The sequence below is a fragment of the Aotus nancymaae genome, unplaced genomic scaffold (assembly GCF_030222135.1).
Source record: "Aotus nancymaae isolate 86718 unplaced genomic scaffold, 86718_ANA_hifiasm-v0.15.2.pri h1tg000076l, whole genome shotgun sequence".
Classification (NCBI taxonomy): Eukaryota; Metazoa; Chordata; class Mammalia; order Primates; family Aotidae; genus Aotus; species Aotus nancymaae.
The window spans coordinates 11264500-11284134 of record NW_026988491.1 but is presented as its reverse complement, the minus strand read 5'-3'; the positions used below and the strand labels follow the sequence as shown (position 1 = coordinate 11284134).

Here is a 19635-nt window from a genome sequence, read left to right as displayed (position 1 = left end):
ATTGGATCTCTTCGAGCCCTCGAGGGTGGGAGCTTTTGGCGGCAACCAATCGGAGGCGGGGCAGGTGGGTTATGGTTTCCGGGAGTGTGCGTTTGGCGCGGTACTTGGGGCGGGAGGAAATCTTTCCCTGGCCCCGCTGGGGAGGGCTTGGCTGAGGAGCTGGGCCGGGAGCACAGGCCGTGTCCGCTCGCTTGCATCTTTTCAGACTGCCGTGTCGGACCTCGAGCCGGACCCACCTGGACCCCCTTACCCACCCGCTCCCAGCGCCCATTATCCGCCCACAGCCCAGGAGGGCTGGGCCCGGTCATCCCCAGCCCGCCGCGGCCACCGGCCCTTGAGATCAGCCCTCCCCACCTCCCCGTTCCAGGCCGGCCCAGGGCCCGAAGCCCACCCACTCGCTCCTCTAGCAGCTGCTCTTGTCCTCTGGGTACGGCTCGCGGGAGTGTTGGTTACCATGGTGAAGCTGGCAGCCAAATGCATCCTGGCAGGTGAGTCTGAAAACTTGCGCTTGAATACAGCGGTCTCTGGAGTCCCGAGCCCTCAAAATTCATCCAAAGCTTTTGTTCACCTAAATTTCCTACCTTCTTTTCCTATCTTTCTCCCAAAGGCGAGTTACTGCCATTACTGATACAGTAAATTACATTAACCGCCAAAGAATGATCCTCCAGGGCACATTCGCAGCTCCAGCGGATTCCCCCTGCTCCCTGCCATACGCTGAGACCACCTTCACCAGTTGAACGGACTCGTTAAAAAATCACTAGTTAAAACTCTGGAGCTAAAACAGAACTTGAGCAAACCTTGAGTCCTTCAGCTAAACATTTACTGAAGTTAGGCTCAGTGGCTTTGGGCGTCTTTACTGTGGGATTTTTTTTTCTCTTGACCTCACCCCCTCTGATAACGGTGACAGGAGTGTAGTGACCAGAGTTCGCAAAAGGCACTTATGTGTTGTCTTTAAGACCCAAATTTACTGTGCTGCCCCACTCCAAGAAGGACATAAATGTTGAGTCTCCCGAAGGCAGCAATCTTTGTTTTGTTGACCGATACATCCCAAGCGCCCAGAACAATGCCTGGAACATAGTAATACTCAATTAATACTTTTAGAATGGATGACTATGTGGCTTACGTATTTTTAGTGCACGGTATCAGTCTGCATATTTAGAAAAACAATAGCTTGGATTATAGACCTTTGACTACACGAAACACATATGCACGTTACTGGATCCTTACTGCACACGAGGCACACATATTTCATGAAATCGTCCCACTGTAGCACTCTGGGGTGGGTACTGGATTGTTCTGATCTTACTGACTGAGGCACTGAGAGATGTCAGCCAAGGTCAACCCCTAGTGAAGGTCATATACAGGATTTCAGCCCCTAGGTCTGCCCGACTCCAAAACTCTTAACTTGTGTTTCCGTTGAAAGCTGTGACCTTTCCAGGCTTCCCCACCAGCTCAGGAAAGAAGTGGTGAGAAATTACATAGAGAAAAAGAGATTCCTTTTTTAAAAAAGTCCCCTCTTCCAGACTGAAAGCAAATGATCATATTTTTAATGGCTTTTATAATTTGAAAGTAAAAGGGTCACATAGAAAGATGACTGACAGTAGTAACTGAATCATACTGAAGCAAAAGAAATTAATGGTTCTCAGGAGAGTCTCCTGTTTCCAGAGCACCAGAGGAGGCAGTGTTTTGTAACAAAAGTAATTCTGCCTGTTCCTCTTACTGGCTGTGTCGTCTTGGACAAAGCACTTTTTTGAGCTTTAATTTCTTTATGGATAAGGTAGGAACATTATTTTCTGAAGTTATATTTTTTTTAAAAAAATGGGCTTATCTCTGTTCTTTTAAATTCGGTTTTCAGCGTGGAGCTAACTTACTGATCACTTTTTGTACATCAGCTCTGGGATAGACCCTTGATTACAGGTGGTCTCACTGAATCCTCACAGCAACCCTGTAGGATTGGTGGTATTGCCATCCTCATTTACAGATGAGGTAACTGAGTTCCAGAAAAATGAGAACATTAGCTGTGGGTCACACAGCTGGAAGTAGCAGAACTGTGTGATCCAGACCCTGGCTTCCGACCTGATTTCCAGGGCTTTAGCCCAGGCTACGCTGTCCTCAAGCCATGATCCTCATCCTCTGTTCCTTTTTTTTTTTTTTTTTTTTTTGAGATGGAGTTTCGCTCTTGTTGCCCAGGCTGGAGTGCAATGGCGCAATCTCGGCTCACTGCAACCTCTGCCTCCTGGGTTCAAGAAATTCTTCTGCCTCAGCCTCCCGAGTAGCTGGGATTACAGGTGCCTGCCCCGACAACTAGCTAATTTTTTCATATTTTTTAGTAGAGAAGGGGTTTCACCATGTTGGCCAGGCGATCTTGAACTCCTGACCTTGAGTGATCCGCCCGCCTCAGTCTTCCAAAGTGCTGGGATTACAGGTGTGAGCCACCACGCCTACCCCCCCCACACACACTTTTTTTTTTGACACAGTTTCACTCTGTCACCCAGGCTGGAATGCAGTGATGCACAATCTCAGCTCACTGCAACTTCTGCCTCCCAGGTTCAAGCGATTCTCGTGTCTCAGCCTCCCAGGTAGCTGGGATTACAGGCACATGCTACCATGCCCAGCTAATTTTTGTATTTGTAGTAGAGATGGAGTTTCACCATGTTGGTCAGGCTGGTCTTGAACTCCAGACCTCAAGTGAGCCACCCACCTCAGCCTTCCAAAGTGCTGGGATTACAGGCGTGAGACACTGCGCCTGGCCTGAAACCTCTTTTCAAGGCCTCCACAGCATTTCCTCTTGAAAGTTTCCGGGGACCAAAAGACCTCAGCCCAGAAATCAGCCCGCTTTGCCATGCCCACCACACGCGCACACACACACACCCACACACCCACACATACCCACACACACCTACAGCATTGGTTTTATTTTTCCATCCACGCCCCATAGCCCTGCTGTTTAAACTGAGTTGCTCTGTTTTTTCTCTCACATAACTAGTCATTGAAGGAGCTGATGTTCAGTTCAAGTGTTGATGCTTTGAACAGATACTGGCTGAGCACCTACTATGTGTGAGTCACCATGCAAGGTACAGTGGGAATGCAAGCGTGAGTCAGTTGCACTCAAGGAAGAACTAAGATGTGCGTGAGAAGTTCTAGCGCAGCGAACACACAGCGAGTGCTCTTTGTGTGCCAGGTTGGGAAATACCTCAAGGCACAGCTGCTACTTGTTCTGGTTCTGGAGAAGAGAGGAAACAGCATGTGACATTTATCTATATTTTGTTTACTTTAAAAAAAACCCACTTAAATAGTATTATCTGCCAGGCACTGTACATATTGACTCATTAAATCCTCATAACAATTCTGCAAGGTAGTTGCTAGGATTATCCTATGTTACACATTTTGCAACTGAGGCATAGAGAGGTTAAGTAGCTGATTTAAAGTCACAACAGCTAGAAAGCAATGGAGCTGGAGTTTGGCTCCAGAGTCTGCGCTCTTAAGTACCATGATATTCTGCCTCTTGATATACATGGAGATAGTAATAGAGCTTCCTGGGAGGGTTGCTCTGACGTCATATCTCACGCTACCAGTAAGCATTGGTCTGCGTTAGCCACACACATAAAGACAGAGGGAGAGATGGCTTTCAAAGGCGGTGCAGGAAGAATATTATTTGAGCTTTCCTTGCAGAAATGGACGGGATTTGAATTTGGTCTAGGAGTACCTAGAAGGGGGTGGCCTTGAGGAATTTCCAGGGACGGGGCAGACAGGAATGCAGAGCCTAGATTTGGGGTAAGGGATTGTTGGGGAGAGAGTGGGAAGGTGAGGTAGTGCTGACCATGGGGATGGGTGGGCCATGAAGAAATCCTCAGTGGGTTTGTGTGAAGGTTTGCCAAGATGGGGGCACTGTGTTATGAGGGCCCATCTGTTGATGCCACGCTCTGGGCGGATTAGAGCAGGGAGAAAAAGGAAGAGAAAGGAAGCGTTTTCAGTCAAGGTGCAGTCAGGAAGGCAGAAAACGCAGTCATTTCAGCAGAGAAATTTTAATATATGGAATGGCTTCATCAGGTGTTGGAGAACTGAAGAAGCAAGAAGGCAGCATTGAGATGACACAGAGTGGCAGACAGAGGTTGTGGGTGTCAGAAGCTTAAACAGCCCCAGGGAGCTGGGGTCCAGACCCCTGAGGAAGGGGCCCAGCCCAGCTGGTGCTGGCACCTTAGGAATTCAGTCACCCGCTGTGTGACACCAGCACATGCCACAGAGCACCAGGACCCATTTTCCATTGGGAAGAGCTCAGCCCTGTGTTCAGGGCAGGACGCACCAAACCAGTTCCAAACCATCTTGGAGGGTCCGTGTTTTGAGACCACTCTTGGTACCCAGGACTACATAAGTCAGGGGCCAGGCGAAAACCAGGAACTCTACTCGGCATTACAACAGTGAGAATTTCAGTAGGATGTTAATTACACATGTGCCGGAGGACTGGAAAGGGAAAAGGGGAGACTGAGGCAGCACAGGTAGTAACTGCAGGAAGAAGGGCCACTGCCTCTCGGGCTGGGGAAGCAGAGGGAAGCAGGTGGGGTTCTCAGAGCCCAGAAGCAGGGAGGAGGGGCTCTGGGAGCCAAGGTGCAGATCTCTGAGAAGAGGGCACTGCCCGCTGCTGCTGGCTCCTCAGGAGGCAACAATAAGGCTGGTCTGAGAGTGCAAACACACACACACACACACACACACAAAGAGACAGGAAGCAGTTAGTGCTGCTGGGGTGCAGGCCATTGCTAGGGTGGTGCTAAGAAAAAAGAGAAGAGGCAGGAAGAGCAATGTCCTCTCCCCGACCCCGGACTTCCCTTCTTCCTCCAGAACCCCCGTTGGCAGAGCCTAACGGGAACCTCCTAGCAAGGGAGAAACGTGTCTGTAGAGTCCCCTCCCCAGCACACCACGGCAGGATGGACTCGGGGCTGAGACAGAAAACCAGGCGCGCGGTCTAAGCTCACTGGGGCGGGGTCAGCAGGGAGGCTGAGCCTGAGAACTTAGCCAAGGAGGTCAGGAATGCAAGGGAGGCCTCCTGGAGATGGGAGGAAGGAGGAGCAGTCCAAGGTGACCCGTTGAATCTGGGGACAATGAAAACACCCAGGGGCATCACAAACAGAAAGCATGGGCGAGAAGGGCAACCCACGCAGGACCAGGGCATGATGGAGCTTGGCCGTAGAGAGATTGAGGTTGGAAGAAGGTCCTTCATTCTAGTGGCAAGGCACACGGGTTTTTGGATATACAGACAAAGCTTGGGAGGTAGATCCTGCCTTCAGTCAAGGTGACGAGAGTCAGTGGGACGGAGTGGACTGGGAGCACAGTGCCACCAAGGACAGGCCCATGGGAATGCCCACACTCGAGGGGCAGATGTCAGGAGAACCAGGCCAGGGCAGGGTCACCGAGGCCACAGAGACAGGACTTAGGAAGGAAGGGGCTGCTTCAGGCTGACTCATCCTTCAGAGACGTCAAGGAGGGTGAGAACCAAGAAAAGGCCATCGGCCTTGGCAACTGTGAGGTCGCAGGTGACCTCACATCATGCCCTTGCAGACGTCATCCTCTGTGTCCTGCAGAGCCCTGCCTGCTGTCACCTCCAGGCCCAGTCCTTGCCCCTGGGAAGCCTCCCTCACCAATGAACCCTCCCCTTCATTTCTTTCTTCGATGCTCCCCAGACACCTTGGTTCTCAGTTTGTGCTATTTGAATTTGCACTTGTCATCCTGTTGCTCTGCAAATGTGTTTATCAGTTATTTCACCTCCCTGTGCTTCTGAGCCCTCATAGCCAACACAGGCGGTTTCCCGTAAGTGTTGGTGACTCTGACTGACAGTCAGAGGAAAGATTTATGAAATTAAGCAGAACAAATCTGTGGGGAATCTCACAAGCAGGAGGAGCTGATTTCCAGCTGGATTCAGGAGCAGAACTGGAGGTGGGAGGGTGGGCACAGTCAGGGCCCAAGGAAGGAAAAGCGATGCGCTCTGCTTGCTCCGAGATAGATGGGTGCCCCGGGACAGTCTTGGTGGTGGTTGCCCCAGTGTCATGGAAGGCTGAGGTGAGGAGGCCCTAGAGGGGCAGCATTAAAAATGGGTCAGAACTCATGCCTGTAATCCCAGCACTTTGGGAGGCTGAGGCAGGCGGATCACCTGAGGTCAAGAGTTTGAGAACAGGCTGGCCATGGTGAAACCCTGTCTCTACCAAAAATAGAAAAATTAGCCAGCTGTGGTGGCATGCACCTGTAGTCCTAGCTACTCAGGAGGCTAAGGCATGAGAATTGCTTGAACCCGGGAGGCGGAGGTTGCAGCGAGCCGAGATTGTGCCTCTGCACTCCAGCCTGGGCAGCAGAGACTCCCTCTCAAAAAAAGGAGGGGGGTCAAAAGTGGTCCCTGAGCTCTAGGAGAGGAGCAGGGCCTGGGAAGAGTGTGAGGTTGGAATCCTGGGCAACCCAGCCTCTCTGAGCCTCAGTCTCTTCATCTGTCAGGCAAGGGTAATGATAGCTTCGGGGGGAAGGAATGAATGAGATTGTGTGAGCAGGTCCATGAGTGGGGCTCAGCACATGTTGGTTCCCATCTAAGGAGTGGTGACAAATAGAAAAGCAGGACCTCAATAGCTCACTCAAACCTAGAGGAGTTCACATAAAATGAAACGCCACAAGCAGTGAAATAATTGTCTTACAAGAGAAAATTATAGGTGGGAAAAGTCAAAACTGAAAAGTGAACAGTGGCAGGCTGTTGAGAAGTCGAGGAAAGAAGTGTTGAAGGCGACTGTAAAATGGGAAGCAAAGGTGAAGAGGTGGCACCAAGTGATGCGAGCGGGAAGCCGCAGAGTACGGTGCTGATTTTGCTAAGGATCCAGATGAGAAGCAGAAAGCACACTTTCTGCCGGGGCCTGGACGGTGGAGTGCAAGTCCATGTGAGACTCGGGAGGAAAAGAGATTGCAAATGGACACAGTCGGCATCAGAGGAGGCTCGGCAGAGCCAGGGGAGGGAAATTGGGGAGGGTAAAGGGGAATTAAAGATGGGCAGGGAGAGTTTCCAGCATCCATGACGGGCACAGGAGGAGCGCTGGATTAAATGGCTCCCAGCAGTCTTGTGAAAGACTCAGGTCTCAGACTGAAAACTGCGACATAAACCTTTAGTTCTGAGAGACCAGTTTCTGGGGCTGTTGACCAGCAAAGGAAAGGGAGATCAAGTCAGTAGGCAAGAGACAAGCTTGGTGGAGATGGCTGCTACTGCAGATAGAATTGGTGGAGAGGGGCCGGGCGCGGTGGCTCATGCCTGTAATCCCAGCACTTTGGGAGGCCAAGGCAGGCAGATCCCCTGAGGTCAGTAGTTCAAGACCAGCCTGACCAACATGGAGAAACCCCATCTCTACTATACAAAATTAGAAGGGTGTGGTGGCGCGTGCCTGTAATTCCTACTACTAGGGAGGCTAAGGCAGGAGAATCACTTGAACCCGGGAGGCAGAGGTTGCGGTGAGCGAGATTGTGCCATTGCACTCCAGCCTGGGCAACAAGAGCAAAACTCCATCTCAAAAGAAAAAAAAGAATCAGTGGAGAGGCCCCTGGGAAGATGAATCCTGGGGTCATAAACAGGCACTCTGTGATCGAGACGGAGCATAGCATTTGGAAACAGATTTCAGGATGATGAACATAGCCTCAGACTTCTTGCTTCCCACAAATGCAGAGACCCTCCCAGCCCCCATCCCCCGACCCCAAAAAAGTATTCAGGTGGAAGCTGTTGACCCAGATTGGGTCAGTTGACAGGTGAGTCTGCATGTCAGTGCCAGTCATACTTCTTTACCTTCAAGACTTCAAAGTAAATTCCAGTTTGGAAGTGACAGCTTTTCCCCATAGGGCGCGTTTCAGTGGAAGAGCGTCAGTTCTGTTTTCAGAGCCCCAAAGCCCTCCGTAAGCTCTGTTATCTTCTGGGTCAGTTCCTGTGGATGAAAGGCTTAGCTGTGCAGAAATGTGCTCTCGCTGTTGTGAGGTTTGCAGATCAGTCTCATTGACCTATGCCCTGCCCGAGGCCTCAGAACAAGTCCCCTGAGAGGCAAGTCCATCTTTGAAAACTCATTGAAGTTTCTGGTTTCTAGACGAATGTTCTGCAGCGGGAGATTCTCAAGTCAGATGAGGACTGGGGCATTGTTTTTTCTGTTCTGACCTAACAGGAGACCCAGCAGTGGGCAAGACCGCCCTGGCCCAGATGTTCCGCAGTGATGGAGCCCATTTCCAGAAGAGCTATACACTGGTGAGCTGGGGCTACAGCTTAAAGACAAGTGCTCGGTTCACCATGAGCGAGTGACTGCAAAGTTCCTTGAAGAAGCCTTAAGTTGGCTGTTGAGAGGCTGCTTGAAGGGCCACGTGGAGATGGTCTTTTCCACTAGCCTGGGGTGAGAGGTCAGCTGCAGAGCAGACTGGCCCCAAGCAACTTGGTCACCATGTGTAGCAGCTCACTTGGGGGCAGGGAGGTGCAGAGGACCAGTTGGTCCTCCCTGACTTATGCACGCTGAGCCACTTCCCATCAAGAGACCCTTCCATTGGAGATAGCCCTCCTGGGATTGCGGTGCTTGTGTGTCCTCCCGTAACACGCTCCCCCTTCAGGGGCCCTCAGTGCTAACATTCTTGGTGTTCCTCGGCAGACAACAGGAATAGATTTGGTGGTGAAGACAGTGCCAGTTCCTGACACGGGAGACAGTGTGGTGAGTGATGCCTTTACCCAAGGGAACTCAGGGCTACCCCAGCTGCGTCAAGGTCCCTGTGGTCACACCAGCCTCCCTAGGAGAGATGCGGAACAAGGTGATGGCCTGGGTTTGTCTGAGCATTTAGGAATAGAATTGGGAAGCATTCAAGGGAGGGACTGAGGAGGAGGAGGAGGAGGAGGAAGGAGGAAGACTAGGCTATGGACCTGGCCCTCAATGAGCTTGTTATCTACTATCAAGTTTCTTGAGTCTTTATGGGAACCTGGGGCTCTTGAAATTGAATTGTAAGATGTCATGTTTGTGTGTGCTTTTCTAGAGAGAGGGTTTGTAGCTTTCATCAGATTCCTAAACAGGTCTGTGAGCAAAAAAAACAGTATAAGTACTTCTGTTATAGACAAAGGTAAGATGGGTGCACAGGTAACCAATACACAAACAGACTGTGGCACCGATGTTCAGACGGCATATGCCGGGCATCAGAGGCCCCAGGAATACCCAGTGCCAGGAGGGAGCTCGGGGGGTCGCCGAGGGGAGATTTCCTAGGGGAGCAGCACTGGGGGCTCTCACCTGGGCGGGGGAAGGTTTGGACAGGGCAGGAAGGGTCACCCCACACCCTCCGCATCACACCTTAGCCATCCCAGAAGGGTGGCAGAATGTCCTACTTTAAACACCTTCCCCAGGCCTACTCAGTGACCTCCTTTAGAAAGAAATGTTCTAAGATTTGAAAATCAATTTGGTTAACAAAGTGCAGAGTGACCTTTTGGAAACCAGAGTGCTTGTCGGCCTGTTTAGCATTCTGTTCTGCCAGGTGGGAAGTCAGCTTGTTCCTGGGATTTTTGCACTCAGGGTTAGGAGAGGTGAGACTCTGCACAGAAAGTGCTGGTTGGTGCGAGAACCCGTTGTACTGCCTAAGACTCTGCAGTTCGCTCCTTTCCCCATCGTCTTCTCTCGTGCCTGGGAGAAAAGACAGAGCCTGTATGAAAATGTGGGTACCTGTATTTCACCCTAAGACAAGTCGGGGGTGAGCTGACGGTGGTGCTGGTGACTCGTACGTAGCCTGTGGTTTGTCCATGGAAGACTTTTGCTTTTCTGATTGTAGGAACTCTTCATTTTTGACTCTGCCGGCAAGGAGCTGTTTTCCGAAATGCTGGATAAATTGGCAAGTAGCACGTGGTCTTTTTCCTGACCACTACCACCTCCTGCCAAAGCGTTTGCCCCTGAGAGTGCTCACACAGCAATTTCACTGCACTGTGCTGTCACAAAGTTCCCATGGCAAAATTCTTTAAGGAGCATTCCTCCCAGCCCGGGACTCGTGGCTACTTGGCAAGAACGGAATGGCTGATGTGCGTGACTGCCCGGGCCATAGCTCTGGGGTGGCCAGGAGCCAACAGGCAAAGAGCCCTGCGGCACAGTCCTTGCAGCCCTCCCCCTGCGGGGCCTCCCTTCTTTTGAGCAACCCCCTCCTGATGGTGCCCTTGCAGATGGTGTCCCCTACCTCCCAGAACAATACCAACTGCCTCCTGCCCCTCTGGAGAGTGCCATAGAGCCCTTAGCCTATGATGAGGCTCACTTTCTTGGCCCACCCCTGGAGCAGGGACCGGGACTTCCACAGAGCTGTTCCACTGGGGTTTGCTGCGGGACATGCCCCCGCTGCTGCCCAGGGCTCACCATGCCCCGCTCACCCGTGTCCCGCCAGCCCCACAGGATCCGCTCGCTGTACCTTCCACGGTAACAGTCTCCACTAATCTGGGCCAGTGAGCTAATTAGAGGGTTTGAGTTCTCCAGAGCCCTCCCCTGCCTTTCCAAGAACAGCCACATTTTAATGGAAACTTTTCTGCCCCCTTTTCTTTGCCGTCTAAGAGAAGCAGATCTAATGACAGTGATTTCATGCAGGGTGGCTTCATGCACTGGTTCATGATGTTCATCCCAATTGCCTACCGTGTGCATGGCCTGGCACTGGGGCTGCCATGTCTGGCAGAAAGGAAGATGTATTTGGGCAAATCCAGGCCATGTGAGCCATTAGCTCACACCCTCCCTCCAGCCGGCCCTGACTCCTGGCTCACCCGCTCTGGCTTTTGCTTGATGCCAGACCTCTCCAGGACCCCCTCACCGAAGCCTGGATGGAGGGTTTCCTGAGTTAAAACCATGCTGAGGTGTCTCCTGTGTGCATGTAGCAGAGCTCAGTGTGTTCTAGCAGAAGTTCAAGACTGAATCTGTGGAGTGAAGGGTTCATCAGTGTAGTGTACAGTCCTCCCATCCTGGACACTGCCAGGAGCCAGCAGAGCCTTGTAGGATGAGGAGGAGCCCTCCAGAGTGGACTCTGGGCTGGCCTTCCAAGGATCCGAATGGGAATCCAATCTGGAGGGAAAGGGATTCTCCTCTGTCCCCTAGGAGGTTACTGACACCCCAGAAATAAACCAGGTCCTAATGGTGCAAGGTCAGGGCATGAAATGGTCCTAATGGTGCAGAAACCAGGGCATGACCAAGAGTCACGAGCACCAGGGCGCACACCCACAGCCTGTACAGGGCCATCCTATGTCCAGGAGCAGGCAGCAGGACGTCCCGGGACTCTGAGCAGCTCCTGACGGCAACAACCCCTGAGAGTGTAGCCTTGGTTCTTAATTGGGTCATGGAGCCCTGTCCACTTGTCAGTGTGGTTTGGATTAGGCTGATGCAGACATGGCAGGAGAAGCAGAAAGTGCCCTCTGCATTTTAAACAGCCAGCCCTTATTAAGAAGATGCAAGCAAACAAGCTTCCAGGGCTGGCTGATGAAGAAAGAATCTACTTTCAGGGCTGCAAAGCACAAACATGTAACTTACATGGTGGTGGGCTCTCAATCAGAATGAGCGGGAGAATGAATGAATGAATGAGGCCGGCAGCAGGTGAAAGCGGATTTCCAGATAGAGAAGAACTCCCCTGTCCCCCGTCTCTGTCATCGGTGTCGTTGTTTTTAAAGCCTCTCTGGCCTGGACAAGTCACTTACCCTCCCTGAATTGGGTTTCTTCAGTTACAAAGTGGGAATATTCAGGCTGACTCTACCAAGTTGGGAGGTTTCACAGCAATACACAGAAGTGCCCAGCAGAGCCTGGCCCAGACATGAGCTCTCGTCCTCCACAGCACTGCCCCTGCCTCCTGCCACTGAACGTGGCCCTCCCATTCATTCCTGTGGGAGAATTGTTTGACTTCTGTGGCTGTGGCTGTTTTCTGACTCCCATCCCCTTTATAGTTTTTCATTTCCCTCTACCCCTCCATATCCTTTCCCTTGGAAGGCCAGATTGTCTCCCAGCCCTGAAGTCGCTTTTTCTGTTACTGACACATGCTCATCCTGTCCCTCTTGCACAGTGGGAGAGTCCCAACGTCTTATGTCTCATCTATGATGTGACCAATGAACAGTCCTTCAAGAACTGCGGCAAGTGGCTGGAGAAGGCTCAGTCCCAGGCTCCAGGCATCTGTCTCCCAGGTGGGAGCTGCAGACACCCATGTTTCCCAGCAGCCTCTGTCCTTCGGTTCAAGAACACTAGGGCATTGCAGAGGTAGCTGTGGGCGGAGAAGGGACCCTGGGCTTTGATGGCCTAGGGCATACACTGGCCCTGCTGCTTAGCAGCCATGCCAGCCATGGTGAGTTCCCACACCTCTCCCAGTCCAGGAAATGGGAATGAGGACACCACCTTGAAGGGCTGTGGGGAGACTCAGGGGAGGGCTCTTTCATATCAGTTGTTAATTCCAGAAAGCTAACCCCAGGGAAGAGTTCCTCATTGTATGTGGGATACAAGTAAACATTCAGGTCCCGTTGTCACTTCTGAATGCTTTAAATCAGTTTATTTTCCATCCCTGTGTGAGATCAACAAATTCTCCTCATTATAGACCAGGAAAGTGATCTCCAGAGACAGGCTCAAAAATTAGCTGCAGCTGATGCAGCTGGGAGCTGAACTAAATTACCTCTGAATCCCTGACTCCGAGTCAGGTCCTTAGATTAGTATTAATGACCAGTTTACAGTTTGCTGCATGTGCTAGGAATTATTACAAAGGCGCACATCAATTTGGCCCTCGCCTTCGCCCGTTTGCAGCCTTTTAAGAAGGCAAGGGAGACAGATACACATGAGGTCTAGAAAACAGATCTGGCAGAAGCTGTGCATGAAAAGCAAAGCCCACTGGTCTTTTTGGGGCCAGCACGAGAGACCCCCCAGCTTTCCCTATGGGGATCACCACCACAGTCAGGCGGCTGTCAGGATGGTTTACACCCCTCAAAAATAGTGCTCGTATCTCTCCTCCCACTGTCCTTCCAGCCTGTGACAGTAAAGTGCCATATTTTGGTTGCTTCTTTTGAGTAGGTGTTTTAGTTGGGAACAAGATAGACCTGGCCGGCAGACGAGCAGTGGACTCCGCCGAGGCCCAGGCGTGGGCTCTGGGCCAGGGCCTGGAATGTTTTGAAACATCCGTGGTGAGTAGCTCCGCTTGCCTCGTAGCCAAGTCTGGAGTGGGCCTCTGCTGGCAGCGGTCTTTCCTGTGACCTCACGTGCGGGGAGCTGTTATTCCACCATATGCAGAGTCTCATTTGGAAGTGGTGTTTACATTCTTAGCCCAGGATCTTTTCTCAATATAGCAGTAGCCACTCAGACATAGCACTAAGGCAGATGAGCCAGCCAACCCTGGGAAAAGTTGGATCTCACCTAGTAAGAAATACAAGTGTCCTGCGTGCGGTGGGCATGACCCTTGATGCTTCCACGTGATATTATGGGCTCAGATGTTGGAACATTGTTTCATGTGGCCTCACAATCAGTCCTGTGAGCCAGACGTTGGCCCCACAGTTTCCATTCCCATGTTGAAGAGCTCAAGTGACTTATCCAAAGTCACATGATTAGTGAAGGGCAGAGCCAGGACTAGGACTCATGGTCCCGAATTCCCATCGGTGCCACCTGTCCTCACCCTGCTGTAGCCCCAGGGTGACTCCAGGCCACAAAGAGCAGAAGACCTCAGGAAGGAGAAAAAGCAAGTTATGTGTTACCAGCATCTTCAGTACACTTTTAATGGCAAAAACCTCAATTCCTTTTGCACCAGCCTAGTATATGCTGATTTTATCTGTCCAGCACCTAGGAACCTGCTTCCTCTGTTTGGGAGTTTTAAAGTCCCAGCCTCCCTGAAGCCAAGGTGCAGGCATGTGACCCAGGCCACACCAAGCAGACACATCACATGAGACTCCACTAGGAAGGGCATAAAGTAATGATCTGTCCTGTAGGAGCAGGAGTGGCCCTGAACATCCATCTCAGAGCCAGCAGGGGCCCAGGTGTGGGTCGCCGGGCCCCGTGCCAGGGTTGCTAGCTGGGCAGACCACCCAGGCCTGGCACAGTCATGGTCATAACTTGGACCTCACCTTGTGGCCTTTAGACCTGATTCTGTGGCCCTTAAAAGAGCCATGGGCTGGTTAATATTCTGGAGGTCATCGTCTGCTCAAACTAGACTTTGGCTCTAGGCACTTCTGTTGTGGCTCCTAAGAACCTTCACCAGTGCTGCTCTGTGGGAAGCAGCAAAAATATCAAGGGAAAACTAGTAGAAAAAGTTTCAGAATATAGTCTCAAACCCTTCTAGAAGGCCTAAAAGTTTTTTTATAGTTTCAATAAGTTTCAGCTAAAAGCAGCCCAAATCCCCTTACATTTAGTTAATAAGTAAAGCAGGTGGCTAAAGTATGTAAAAGAGTTGACCTAACTAACTTGTTTACTCATGTCTTAAACTAACCTTTAAGCCAAACAGCCCTCTCAGAAGGAAGTTAACTTTCTCTACAGGTATATGCACATCTCACTAGCTGAGAACGGCCAGCAGTTGCAGCTGTTTACAGCACTCTCCAAAATGCCTGTAAGCCACCAGGACCCTCAGGCGAACTAGCAATGCATCGTATCTGTGTGTCAGTGTGCTTGATTCATCCATTGCTAAGTCAGAGTCTACAAGCCAGACCCCCACAAGTAATAACCCCAACGCTGCTGTCCGAGCTTATAAAACCCCCAAAGCAGGATGCTTCCTTAGGAAACGTATAGTGCTAAAGGCAGGCGCCCTTACCTCCCATTTTGAGTAGCAGAACTAGCTGTGAGTTCCTGGATGTGTTATTTAACCTGCTGGTGCCTCAGGCTTGTAAAATGAGGATAATCAAATACATCCCTTCTCCTAAATATGAGAATTAGGTAATACGGTGCACATCAAACACGGATCACAAAGTCTGGTGCCTGGTTAACACTCAGTAGATGTCAGCCTTCTTCAGGTATAAACATTGCCCCTAGTAATCTTGTTTATACTGTTATTACTAAATCCTTGTATCCTGGCTTGTGCAGAGTTAGTATCACCCTTGGCTCTGGTGCAGTTTATCACAAATGCTAAATTAATGAAGTTCAAATCAGTGAGCTTTTCCTGTATAGAGGATTCCTCATCTTTTCTGCCGCTCACCTTTGTGAAAAGCAGTGAGCTGTAGTGCCCCTAGCAAACAGGATTTCAGTATTCCCCCTTCCTCCATTCATTTGTGAAACTGTCCCCACACCCCAATATCCCACATCCCCTGGCACACTTGATAGAACTCAGAAATTAAAACCCACCTCCACCTCCAAAACATGAGTCACCAAAGGCCAGTGGTCTCCCTGTTTAAACTCTGTTCAGGTGTTGAAGTGGGTGGGTGTAAATTACGCTTGAAGAGGCTGCAGTAAGCACGTGCTATTATCTGTGCAAGTTAACTAGTCCCCCCTGAGTTGAGGCTCACAGAGGCATCACTGGCAGCTCTTAAGAAAGCTGTAATTAAAAAGGAAACATAACCAAATGCAGCCTGAGACACAGCCAAGCCGACACCAAGCCCATCTCCTCTTCTGCCTAAACGCCGCAGTGACCATCCTGCCAACCCAAAGGAGGTCCCTACATGGTTCTTTGACTAACACCCTTCAATATTTGAAAATTTCAGGCCAAAAAAAAAAAAAGAAAAACTGCAAAGCATTTCTTCAAACAGAAGTTAAAATATTTAAAAATATTGTTCATTGCTGTAAGGAGTTGGACAAAATTAAATACAAACAAGTGCAAAAACAATCCGTGATCACTGCCCCCCCCAGCCAAGCAAGGAGTGGGAAGTAACGTTTGTTGAAGGCCTACTGTGTGCTGTTTTGCACACATTGTTTCTTTAATCCTACAAGGTAACACTCCTGTCCCTGTTATACAGATGACAGAGACTCAGAAAGGTTGTGTAGGTAGCTTTGCCCTGGTCGCACAGTTAAACAAGAGCTAGAAACGGGACTAGAAGTCAGGCCTGTCCAGCTGGAAAACTTGGGTTTTCTAGGAGGGGTACCCTGGCCTCCCTTGGAGCTTGCTTCGGGACTCTGCAGAACAGAATTCTAGGCCAGACTCAACGCCAGCCTGGACCTGCCCTGAGAATCCTTCATGCTAAACAGACCTCCTCCACAGGTGTCCCGACTCTGTAAGCGAGAGGATGATTAGTCATCAGACAAAAGGATTCCTGTCATTGGCAACCCTCTTAATGTACCTGGAAAATAGTTCAGTTTCCATCTATTTCAGAAGCACTCCATGGTGTCTATTGAGGCTCACCTGCATTGAATTCCTTCCCTTTTCTGTTGAGTTTTCCCAAGATTGCATTTTGGAGTGCTTTCGAATCCATTTAGAAATCCCCATGCAGGTGCTATGTAGGCCTCATTCTTTTCCCATCCGATTCTTACCTCTAATTTTGACGGATGCAGTGTTCGACTCCGATATTGGCATTGCCTAGCACGTTATGCTCTGCACAACCAGGGGTGCCCAGTGGGAGGTACTGAATTCTTGCTCTGTGTCCAGTGGAGGGTGATGGCCTTCAAGTCCTTGGCTGTTGGGAGCGTACTGTCAGTGCCCGTCTTAGCTCCAAACTGTCCACTCTCTCCTCAGCACTCTCTCAGCATTACCACCTCTCTTCCTCTTGGCCAACTGTTTTCCTTGCTTAGCTTTCCCGTGCTGGCAAGTCCAGGTGACTTTCTCCATGGGACTTGGTTTCCTCTGCACATTTCTCTCATCCCAGCTGGCCTCAAGAAAAGGCAGCTCTTCCCCAGTTGGAGAATCTGGATGTTGGGCTGGGCCCTGCACCAACCCACTGGGCCCCAGACTACTCATCTGTGAAGCAGAGGCACTGAGCTTGATGCCTTCTGCACCGTTCTTCGGTTTGGAAATCCTTCTGTTTCGTTGGGGATACTTCACGGCCTCTTCTCAAGGTTGCATTTTTGCTAGCTGCCAGGGATCGTTTCAAAACAGGTCCTTAGTGCATTCATAGCTTGAGCTACTGTCTTGAAAGTAGTACATTCCTTTTTCTGCCAACTGTTTCTCAAAGAAGTTTTTTTTTTTTTTTAACTGCACCCAGGCACCCACAGAGCAAGAGCGGCTGTTGAGAGGGCGCCGTTTCCTTCCCCTCCAGCCTGTCCCCTCATACCGTGGAGGCGCCCATTTTTTTCCACCCCAAAGATAAAATCCAGTGCAGGTTCCTCAACTTCTCTTTTCTCTCTTAACAGAAATTCTTTGGGGCTCCTTTAGTCAAAAAATACTCATTATTTCAGTTATTAAAGTGCCCCATCCTGGATGACTATCAAAATTCTGAACTTGATTTAAAGCCGCACCTCCTCTCACAGGCTTCGGGAGGGAGAGACCAGAGTGAGCAGCGTGGTGTGTTTGTTGGGGTCTTTCGTGGCCCACTCCATACCTGCCGGGTGGGTCCAGCTGGTGCCTCGTGGGCACCTCTGAGATGCCCCTCCCCCCATCAGTGGCACTGTGTCACCTGCAGGCTGCTTCTCACAGGTGGTTTCCCTCCACTCCTCCTGCAGCCTCGGTTCCTGGCTGTTTGTTCTTATTGGGACCCATCACCCTCCCGGAGGTGGTCCCAGCTGAGCCCCTTAAGAAAGCTCCAGCTGGCTCTACTTGGCCCCGCTGGTCCAGGGAAGTACAGCTGTGGCCGTTTAGTTTGATGGGGGAGGCAGCGAGGCCGTCCCACTGGCAGCCATCTCCTGGCTCAGCCAGCCGCAGCCTCACCTGGATTGCTCCCAAGCCGGGGTCCAGCACCAGCCTGGGAAGAGGGCGCCCCCTGCTGTCTAGCTCTTCTTCGGGACTAGGGGCTCCTGATCGTCTGGTATTTTGCTTTGGCCTTTGGAGCCTCAGTGAAAACTAAGCGAGAAAGGTCTCATTTTCACATCTCATCACACGTACAGTGATTGCAACTAAAACCGCAGGCTCTGCAGACACAGATGTGGGTTCAGGCCCCAGCTCCACCATTCACAAGGGGTGTGGTTTCCTGCAAGGTACCTTCATCTGTGAGTCTCCTGAATCCATCTGAGTTTCCTTCCTGTAAAATTGGCATCATGAGAGTGACTACCCCAAAGGATCTGAAGATGAAATGAGGCGGAAAGTGGGTAGCCCCTGAATGAGGCAAGCACTGAGTGAGTGCTGGCCCGCTGACCCTTCTGTAAGTAACACAGCTAACTTTTCACACTGTCTTTCCAGAAGGAGATGGAAAACTTTGAAGCCCCTTTCCACTGCCTGGCCAAGCAGTTCCACCAGCTGTACCAGGAGAAGGTGAAGGTTTTCCAGGCACTGATGTAAAGGCTAGAGCGGACCGTGCCGTGCTATCAGAGAAGATAGAATTACCTCTGCACTGTTAATATATAATGACGCCTTTAAATAAAATTAGAGAAAATGTAGAAGCAGCAGCTCCTTCCTCCCTTGGCCAGGGTGGCCCTAGCTCCACTGTGCACTTTGGCCGAGGTGTCGTTGCCAGTTCCAGAGCAGCCGGGAGCCCCACTCAGAACCCTGGCCCTCCCTTCTGTGAGGCTGGTGCTTCCGGCCATCACCTTGCCCGAGGAGGTGGTCCTGCCCGCTCTGCGCAGCAGGTCGCACTGGCTCCCTAAAGGGCCTCCGCTGCAAAAGCAGAGCCCGCGGGGGGTTTTGAAAGGGCCTGGCCCAGCATTTTCATACGTTTTCCCACAGCTGTCCCGAGGCTGAGACAGGGCTATCGGCGCCCTCCTCATTCTGAATCTGTTTTGCCGCCAGCTCCTGGCTAGCCAGATGCCAGACCTCCCTGGAGGTGGCTCCTGTCACCGGGAGAACAGTGCCCTCTGCCGGCCTCCCTTGGTGCCTGTCTCTTGCTGGAGGCCTGGCCTATCCAGCTGCCGGGAAGCCTAAGCACAGAGGCCCGGGGCTTCGCTTTGCTGGGGGAGCTGGGCAGCCGGCGTCATCGTATGCACTGAGCTCGACTGTTCTCCATCCTGTTTCTGCTGCCAGATTAATCTTCTAAAACACCACTTTCATCGTTTCACTCCCCTGATTGGAGACCCACAAGGTGTCTCATCGCCTTTTACATCAGGCTGCCGGCCAAGATCTGGCGTCCCAGGCCTTCCCTGTCACCCTCCGTTGGGGGTCTCGGCTTCTTTCAGCCCCTGTGCCCCAGAGGACTCCATCACTCCCCCTCCAGAGGAGGGAGGGACGTTGTGCAGAGAGCACCGGCCTCAGGGTGAACCGACCTGGGCCTGTCCCAGTGATAATGGCGATAATGGAAATTGCCCTGGTTCCTGTTTACGACCTGCCATGTCTCTACATGAACTAAGCATGTGTTATATATATTCGCTAATTTAGTTCTTATAGTGCAGTCTTACCATCCCCCTTTTACAAATGAGGAGCTGGAGTCAGAGAACTAAGACACGTAGCCAAGGGGTGGCCAAGCCAGGATCATGGACACCAGAGCCTAGCTCCCAGCCGCCGGCCTCTTCTGCCTCCTCCTGAGCTTGGCCGGGAGCGGGTGGGGGTTAAGCTACCTCTCAGGTCACTGTGACAAGTGAAGTAAGGGGTGTGCAGGGCACCCGGGCACACGGTGTCAGCCAGGGTCAGGCTCTCCTGCCCCCCTTCTCTTGTTACTCAATGTGAAGCCACTGTAGTGACCACGTCACACCTTCA

General features: G+C 51.3%; 1 protein-coding gene across 2 annotated transcripts; it reads left to right on the top strand.

The window, feature by feature from the left end:
* The first annotated feature begins 60 nt into the window (after positions 1 to 60).
* Positions 61 to 18372, top strand: IFT27 (intraflagellar transport 27). Of its 2 annotated transcripts, XM_012476389.2 has the most exons (7): positions 61 to 488; positions 8166 to 8245; positions 8637 to 8696; positions 9793 to 9852; positions 12037 to 12154; positions 13026 to 13135; positions 18190 to 18372. In XM_012476389.2, the coding sequence occupies exons 1-7, from the start codon at positions 455 to 457 to the stop codon at positions 18286 to 18288; spliced, it is 561 nt and encodes a 186-aa protein (XP_012331812.2). In that variant the 5' UTR covers positions 61 to 454; the 3' UTR covers positions 18289 to 18372. The 2 variants fall into 2 exon arrangements, with proteins under 2 accessions (XP_012331812.2, XP_064224068.1); XM_064367998.1 differs by lacking the exon at positions 9793 to 9852.
* The last annotated feature ends 1263 nt before the right edge of the window (positions 18373 to 19635 follow it).

Excerpts from the sequence above, each read along its gene's own strand:
- IFT27 (XM_012476389.2), top strand. The coding sequence starts at position 455 with ATGGTGAAGCTGGCAGCCAAATGCATCCTGGCAG. Across the intron at positions 8,246-8,636 it reads TCCAGAAGAGCTATACACTG|ACAACAGGAATAGATTTGGT; the intron begins GTGAGCTGGGGC and ends GTTCCTCGGCAG. Across the intron at positions 9,853-12,036 it reads CCGAAATGCTGGATAAATTG|TGGGAGAGTCCCAACGTCTT; the intron begins GCAAGTAGCACG and ends CCTCTTGCACAG.